This window comes from Egretta garzetta, unplaced genomic scaffold, assembly GCF_000687185.1.
Source record: "Egretta garzetta isolate BGI_Z169 unplaced genomic scaffold, ASM68718v1 scaffold230, whole genome shotgun sequence".
In the NCBI taxonomy this organism is placed as follows: domain Eukaryota; kingdom Metazoa; phylum Chordata; class Aves; order Pelecaniformes; family Ardeidae; genus Egretta; species Egretta garzetta.
The window spans coordinates 3194279-3203280 of NW_009258281.1; the positions used below are offsets into that span (position 1 = coordinate 3194279).

The 9002-nt window shown below is 39.5% G+C and overlaps 1 protein-coding gene across 1 annotated transcript in view; it reads left to right on the forward strand.

Moving 5' to 3' along the window:
* Positions 1 to 1721: 1721 nt before the first annotated feature.
* Positions 1722 to 9002, forward strand: part of ZNF804A (zinc finger protein 804A) — a 147356-nt gene continuing 140075 nt past the window's right edge. The window contains exon 1 of the mRNA XM_009636564.1: positions 1722 to 1874. Within this exon, the coding sequence (XP_009634859.1) occupies positions 1722 to 1874 (153 nt within the window). The remainder of the gene's footprint in view (positions 1875 to 9002) is intronic.

Sequence of the window (9002 nt, forward strand, 5' to 3'; positions counted from 1 at the left end):
CATTGGAAACAGTTGGTTTTATCCTGAGAGAGAGTAGTGTGGACAAAGATGTTCATTTAAAGCCTTGCCAGTCTCTAAACCAGCCTGTCCCAGGCTTGGCACTAAGGTCTTAGGCTGCTCCCAATTTGCAGGTTTGCTTTCTGCCCTTTTCAGCAATGATGTTTTTCTGTGGTAGGAAAAAAAGGCATGTAGTCTTCCAATATCACGTCTCCTTAACTTCTTGGTTAATTGCTGGCGGTGCTGGGAAGGAGTGGAGGGGTGGCAATGAGGAATGTCTGAGAGAGGTGTGGACAGGGAGGATGGGGAAGCGACCTGAGCCGCTTGTGGGTACCAGCTGTGGGACAGCACTGCCTTTCTGCTCCTGGAGGGCAAGGAGTGAGCGTGTCCTTGGCTGTTATGGCCTTTGGAAGAGACAGGGGTTTTTAAAGTGTATTTGTGGCTATGGTAATTAGCTTCTCTGGGCCAACAGACTTGAATTAATCAGCAAAGGTAACTTTTACATTGAGGCATTTATTTATTAATTGTGTGTTAGTGTTTTTTATATGTGCTTGGATAACTTGTCCATACTGAGGAAAACAAAGAAGCTCATAGGAGACACCGAGAATGACTTACCCATTCTATTAACGCAAAACCTCTTCCCTGTTTTTAATAGTGCAGGAAGATGTTTATCTAGATGTTAAGCACTCGGTTTGATTTCTGAACTAAAAAAAAAGACAAAGTAAAGAAGCGATATAAATAACATTATACCACAGACCTTGGGCTTCTTACGTACTTGCAGCATAGCACACTAGACTATAGTCTCTAGTATTTTTTTTTTTTAAGTATTGTATTTTTACAAAATATTGTTTATTGTCAAAAAAAGTTATACAAAGTTTAGGTTTGCTTAAAAGTGAGACCGGAAACTTACGTAATTACATAAAGAACATCATGCTCTTTTACATGAGCAGCAAACAACTGTTTATACAAATAAAATGGTTGTTAATAGACAGGTTTTTTTTAAAGCAGAATAGCTTTTATGCTGCTTATTTATGATACCTACTTAAAATATAGTTAATGCTTTAGAATACTTTGTGGTTGGCAGTAGAATATACCGCTGGATAAATTTGGGTTTTATTGGTTCTTTGCATTGATCTTTCAAACAGTAATGTTGATTTTCTGATAGTTTTAAGGCAAATATTCTTTCACAAGGGAGACAAATCAAGATAATACCTGCTTGTCCTTCTGCTATGCAAATGAGCCACTAAATCACCCGATACCTGTTTGTTTGGCAAGTAAGTGAATGTGCGTGAACTAGCAGGTAGGATTAAGGATTAGGAAGAGATTAAAACAGTTTTAAAGGACCACTTCCAAAGGTTTATGGAGTTGTAATACTAATGGCCTGTTGAGCAGTGCTTGCTACCAACAGGATGTCAAAAATACTTGAGAGTTTGTTTATGAGACACCTTGGAGTGCTTGTGGGTATGGAAGTGTCAAGGCAATGTAATTAGAAAAAGTCTAGTGAAGCCTGGTAGCTGTAGCATTATGCTGGCAACTGCAAGTGGTGATAAGAACATGCCCAGAGTGGACCTGCTTTATAAATTACTGAGAAATAAAGAAGAAAAGTGGAGTTTTCCGGTGAACAGCTAGGTGTGCAAAGGAAACAAAAAAACCCAAGCTATTTCATACAGAGAAAAGGAGTAGTTACCAAACGATAGCAAGCAATTACAGTGATTAATGATAACATGGAACTGGAGAAAGACCATGACAAAGGTTTGCCTGTCACTGTCGGCATATTCGCGGTGGCAGTGGCAGTATATGCTTTGTTCATTCAGGTTCTTGCACTGAGAAACTGGGTAGACTTGGAGAATTTTTGCTCAGTTGGACTCCTCTTGGAGGTGCGTGATGGGAGGCAACAAGCTCAAGTATAAGAGATGGGAAATTCTGATCAGGTGCAAGGAGAAAGGAAAACTTTGAGGGTGGCCAAACACTGGAAGAGGTTGACAGAGAGACTGTGGGATCTCCACCCTTGGAGATGCCCAAAACTGGACCAAGCAGCCTTAATCTACTTGGCTGTGCTTTAGGCAAGGCATAGGATTAAATGTCCCTTCCATCCTCAGTCAATGGTACGATTCCGTGTTTAATCTGTAGGAGATCAGCTTTTAAGTTAATCTTCTGCAGTGAGGTTCCTTGGGGAGCGAGGCAAGTCGCTGTCACGTACCGCTCACAGCCTTTCAGGACCACTGGGTGCTCATGGATTACCTCGTTCCAGATGATGGATGGCTGGCAGGAGTGGTGTCTCCAGTGACTTTTCTCTGGAGATCTAATCTGTCAGAGGTCTGAAATACAGTGCTTGTTTCACCTCTGAGTAACAAATAAATCAAATGCACCTATTGAATCTACTTGTGATTTCTTTTTAGGGATTCCCGAGCTGAGTCATGCAATTCATAGACAGTGACCCAGTTCGTAATTAAGAAAGATGATGGACTTGGAACTCGTCCAAAACTAATTTATATTTAGCTTGCATCCCCCTGAATCATATGCGTTATCAGCAATATTTTATTGATTACACTTTTTCATATTAAAAATTGCTGGAGTATATAATCTTGATTCTGGAAAGGCTTTTCAAAGGTACTCAGGAGTGCTACTGATAGAGGAATCGATTTGTTGTCATTATAATGGCATTATGCAGAGGCAAGAAAAACTCAGGCTGAGCATTTTCTAAAGGCATCGTATGCTGCAATCCTGCATTACTGGAGATGCAGATGTTGCAAAGAGGGGGAAATAAGGAACAAGCCATAAAGCTTATCTTCTTCAGCCCACAGAGCTCTTGCACTGTGGGGTGGACAGTGTATACTTCCATAGTTTCAGAACTTCCAGGAAGTTGGTCAGGTATTTTGCATCTTTTCATACAGTGGGTATGGTGTGCTTATGGGTTGGTTTTGTTTTGGTTTTATATATTCATGTACTTGGTTTATATATCATATTTACATATATTTTGCGTAATATATATATATATTATATAAAATATTTTCTATATCACATTTTCAATATATATTTTGTATATTCAGTCCTATTGTTTAACGTAGTGGTGTGGCATCATACTTCTTATGTAGAGCAGATCTGATTCTGAGGAAGGCAGTGCCAAAGCTCTTTATGAGTGGTTGAATCTCTCTTTTTGGTAAGAGGAGGCTGTTTGATACAGACAGACAGTTGCCAGTTAATGGAATGGGACCGAGCAGGAAAGCAGCCTTGGCGAAGTCCCTGTAGAGCAAATTGGTCTATGTGGAGACTGTCTGTGTCCTCCCCTGTCCCCATCACAGCAGAAGTTTTGAGCTTGCTTTGAAGTGCTCTGGGTGCTGCAGGCCCAGTAGTGGCTAATGCTGACCATGTTGTAGTCAAGAGATGAATTTTGGATTTATTTTCAAATCGGTTAGTAGAGTAACCACAGCCATCTACAGTCTCCTTCTAAAAAAATCTGTCAGAAGTTTGATGCATAGTAAACGTGAAAGCTACAATATGGAATAAATTATCAAATGGCTCAATTTCAGTGTCTCTTTGAAGACTATGGGGGGGGGGGGGTAGAGGAAATTACCGTTGTATTTTACACCTGCCAAATTGAATTACAGCAACAAATCTGTATAATTACAATTCAGAGACCATGATTTATTCTCACAGTTAGGTAATTAGAAGCAGGACTACACGTGAAGGTTCAAATTGGATTCTTAGAAAGAATCCCTTGCATGAATATGACCCGTACAGAAATCAGTGTTTTCATCTCTTCTATTTTAAGACGTTTGAATTTTAATGTAAAGTGACTCATCCATTATTTCCTCGTCTCTTCATCAGTGAGACGCACAGAAATTGTTCCTTTGATTGTTTCCTTGCAAATGCGAAATCTTTACAGTTTCTTCTCTCTTCAACAGGCATTCATAAATCCAGTTAACATTAATGAGTCTCATGTGTGCATCAAGACAAAAAACTGGACCTTTTGTCTCTTAAAGTATGTGTTTAACTGCAGAAAAAATTAAGAAAAAGCTTTTGGTGAATTACAGGTTACAAAGTCAGTATCTTCTATCTCATTTTCGCAGTAGCTAACACATTCCCCTGGTTCTCTCTCCCCTGTCAAGGGTCCTTGTATGAACTATAAATGCGGGATGAGCAGTGCTATTGGTGAAGAGTGTTATTATTACCTCCAGTTCTAAGATTAATTACTAATAGGCCACATTTTAAACCCAGTGGCAGGATTACAATAGGGTTAATGTGACTGTGCTTCTGCTGTCTCATGACATAACTCTATGGGAACAGAGGGAAAGGAAGTAAAAATAATATCTCGGTGACCTATAAAGAAGAAATACATAGCGCTCCTCTTCTGCAGAGGTTCTGCTGCCATCCCTCTAAAGAATAGGACCAATGTTGCAAGTCAGTGACTCCGTGTATTTGGTAATATTTCTTGTTTACTTGTGGGGGACTCTGAGAGCAGCTATGACTTTCCTGATGACACGGGAGAAGTCTTGATCGAGCTCACTGCTGTTAGCAAGTGAATGGGATTTTAGTAAATTAAATACGGACCTCAAGAATAGCATCTGCTCCTGTTGCTGGCAAAACAGTCTCAACATGAATAATTTTGCTTAATTTAATTCATTGCCATAATTTTAATTACTGATTTGGGTATTGGGGTTGGGAAAGGAGACTTCAATTGAGGAAACACTTCCTTAAATTTGGTGGTGGTGAAGCTTGAGTGGGGCTGGGTGGCTCACAGTGGTGTTGGGATGGACCACGATGGGTGCGGGGTCCACCACAGGTCCCCCTGCAGCCCCGCACCACCCAAACCTACTGTGAGCCCCCAGTACACCTCCTCAGTCACAGCTGACATACAAAAAGGCTCCTAGGAGCTCACTGCAGTATAAATATACTGAAACCATATGGTCTATCAGAATCATAATATCACTTCAGAGGTTTAGAAATAGTGTGTTTATTAGCTGTAATCACTCCAAAATTTTTGTTTAAATGAATAGCTGTAAGTACTCAGTATAGTTATATTTCCATACAAAGCTGTTGTGCACTTTGGTTCAGAAAAGATGGCCTCATCATTCACATGAAAAAAAAAGAATGGTAAAAGGCTCTTCAGTTGACCCTCGTGCTAGCAACCATCTAGTAGGGTCATGACTAGACTCTTATGGAGGTATAGACTGCACTCTGTGTAAGATGATCTACTGTTCACATCTATATAGGATGCTGTATGCTTTAAAATAACTGTTGTTGCACTTTTCTGTGTGAAGCATTTCCTGATACTATTATTATTTTGCAACCGTGCTTCCTCTGTGTTATTTAAAGGTAAGCCCATTTTGTACTGACTAATTACTGTCCCTCCTCGATGGTTACATCCTTTGAATATTTGCAAGCTGTAAGAATACTCATTACTTGCATCTTTTCCAAGCTTGGCACACTTAGAGATTTTCCTCTTTCTTCATACATCAATTCCTCTAGTCTTGATTATGCTGTGGCTTTTTTTTTTTTTTTTTCCAGCTTGCTCCAGCTTTTCATATGAATCTTATCAAAATGGTTCCCAGTAGTCCACACAAAAGGTGAAATAAGAAGAATTCCATGGATGTTGCTAGCGGTTTCTTGATGTTACAGATATTTGGGGGTGGATGGTACAGCCTGTATTTATAGTGACATCTGTTTATTCTATACATAGTCTCACTAACATCATTGGGACCGCTCACTTCATCCTATTCTTATCGCTTCCCCAGTTCCCTCCTCCACTCCTCAAATTCTTTACCACAAACACAGCGTTTGGCTATGGGTACGAATTTTAAGTTTTCTGGAGTCTGTAGTTGTGCTATGACTTCTCCATTGCCTTCGATGTATTGGATATAATTTTCAGCTTCTCAGGAAGGTGCTTTGATAAATGTCTGATTATAATATTTGTAAGATAGACTTGTTTGTATTTTGTAAGAATAATGTGATCCTTGCCAGGAGCTGACAGATTTATTTCCTTCTGCACTATTAATTGCTCAAACTTGTATATGTGTGTGTATACATTTGTTCTTTCCCTTGTGAAAGAACAGAAATAAATGTTAAGTATTTGTACACAGTTAGAGACATAAATTTTGTTTCTGACCTCTTTGTCTTTTAATCTTTGCCTTGTATTCCCCCGCCTCATCTATGGGAAATCTGCCTAGCTTGGTTAGCACTAACTGATTTTGCTGTCCTGCTCTGGGCAAACCCCACCTCGGTGGGTACGTCCATTTTCTGTCGTGGCTCTTTGACCTCCCCATCCACTTTAGCTGACTCTCCTTACATGCTTTTTCTGGTTAGTGCGATGATCTGAATCCACTGAGGTTTTTTATCTTAAAAAAAAACAAACCAAAACAACCGACAAAACCCAACAAAAACAAAACGTTGTCAAATTTGCTCCTTTCACTGCAAATATTTGGAAATACCCACGTTGTGTTGAACGTAGATCTCACTGCTGATTCTTATCCAGTTGTACAATTTAATTTTCTCAATTTACCATTCTGACTAGATTGGCATTCTCATCACTTACCGTCTACTACAACTTCAGGTTCTTCCATCATTTTTTTTATAGACTGAATTTTTAAAACGGCGGACATAAATTGAATGAAGTTGAGCTTCACAGCAGACAAGTGATAGTCACCAATACCCTTAAGTTAATTTTTACTTGTAATGAAACATGAGAGCCGTCAAGATGTGCGTTTATTTAATCTGAAGAAGCACACTGCCTTTGCAACATCCGTTTCCTAGTGATGCCGTAGACTGCCAGGCAGCAGAAATAGTCAACTTTTTCATAACAGGATTAGCTCTTACATCTGTCTCATTGTTCTCTTCCACCCTTCATCGCTGCAAAGAAGTACAGAACATAACTTGCTGAGATTTCATGTTATTTTGCTTTGGGGCGGCTGTGGTGTCCCCTCCTTGTCTGTGCTGGGGAGCAGGGTGCCTGGAGTATGGCACTACGCTGCCAGCTGGGGCGGCACGGCTGCCCTGCTTGCTCTCCAGTTAGAGTTCTGAGCTTGGCAATGAAAGGAAGGAAAGGAAACATCACAGAGCTTTCAAATACAATGCTGACAAGTTAATATACATGCTTGCAACTTAAAAAAATGAAATAAAATCCTGGGATGCCAGGATTGTCTGTTGAGCAATCATTTTCATGACAAAGCTCTGGATTTGAGAATTATTTGAAGAAAATAAACAGATTTAGTGATTATTTTCCTTAACATCACCCAACACTTTTTTTTTTTTAAAAACCATACAGTAAATTTTAGTATTTTATGTTTCTTGCTGCTTTTTTCTATTCCCCTGTTCCATTTCTTTTATATCCATCATTTGAAGGGGTAGGGGCTGCCTTAAAACTACATTACTTGTAACTGAAAAGATGATTTGCTAAATGCAGTTCTCAGTTATTGTCTCTGTCTTTTTTAATGTCTGACTGTCCCATGCTCCTGCTTTTTTCTTTCTCACATGCTCTTTTTTGCATATTTTTCCTTTCTTCCTATGCCCACCTAATGTTGCTTGCTTTCATTTTGTATTTTTTGAGCTTTGTTCCATTTCATATACCAAATCTCTGCAAGTTATTTCTCAAAACCAAATGCCATTTTAGACTAGATTAACTGCCTTTGGTCAATCAGAAAATGAGAATTCAAGCTCTGAGCTTTTGTGTTGACCTTTTTTTTTATTATTTTAAAAGTGAAAAAGCATTTTTGATTATGTTGTAAGAATAAGGTCTAATACAGTCTTAATTGCTTTGCTTGTTAATTTGTTAGCTCTGGTACAGATTTAATGATACCATTGCAGCTGGCATTTAGCTGCTTGGAAAAAGATGACAATTTTTGTGTTTAGATACTGCAAATGAGAGAATGGTAAAACTGGTTTATGCTACTCAATTTAGCTGCTTGTAATACTCCACATTTGTTCTTCTGAGAAGTTACAAGTGAGAAAAACCCTTATAAAGTCTGACTAGACAGAACTCAGAAGTTTGTGTTTCTAAATGAATGGATGGTTATTACCATTATTTCTTTGTTAAGAACCAACTAGGACACCAGGATGAGCGTGTGCGTGCTGACATAATAAGTATATGTACATAAAATGTGTTTTGAGGCTCACTATTCCTTTCATAATATGAACAGTGCGGTGAAGGCTGTATTTGCATAGACTTGAGTAAGTAGGGTATGATCACATGAAAATTAAGATATCTCTTGTAAAATTTTCTTGCAATGATGTTTTTGGATTTTTCTTGGACAAGGAGACAATGGCAAAACTGAAATCTGTTACTTTAAACAGTCCATGATGACGGTCAACACTTAATCTGATGTGAATTCACCTGCAGTTCTGTAAGATAAAGACCTGAGCTGCTGTTCATGACAAAAAGGTGTTAAAAAGTAATGAAGAAGTGATTTTGAAGAAATGGGTGGTGTTGGGGGGGTGGTGGGGAAGTGGAGGAGGATTTGGCTGGTAACAAAGCATATGGATTGCTTCAATAGCATTGCTAGAAATTCTGAGGTGGGTTCAACCGCTATTAGCTGGAAGAGGGCGGTGTTCATACTGGCAGAAAGTCTGTGACTCTCTGGCCACTTCTTGAGCAGATTTCAAGAATCTGTGGCAGCATGTAGCTTTGTTTGGGTATGTAATGAGCTGCCTTGGGAATTGCTTTTTCTGTTGTACTTGTGAGCTACATAGAATGACCTGTCAGCCTCACCTCTGTGCCTGGGAAGATCATGGAACAGATCCTCTTAGAAGCTATGCTAAGGCACATGGAGACCAGGGAGGTAATTTGAGATAGCCAGCATGGCTTCACCAGGGGCAAGTCCTGCCTGACGAACCTAGTGACTTTCTATGATGGTGTGACAGCATCAGTGGACAAAGGAAAACCAATGGATGTCATCTATCTGGACTTCTGCAAAGCCTTTGACACAGTCCCCCACAACATCCTTCTCTCTAAATTGGAGAGCTATGGATTTGATGGGTGGACTGTTTGGTGGATAAGGAACTGGCTGGATGGT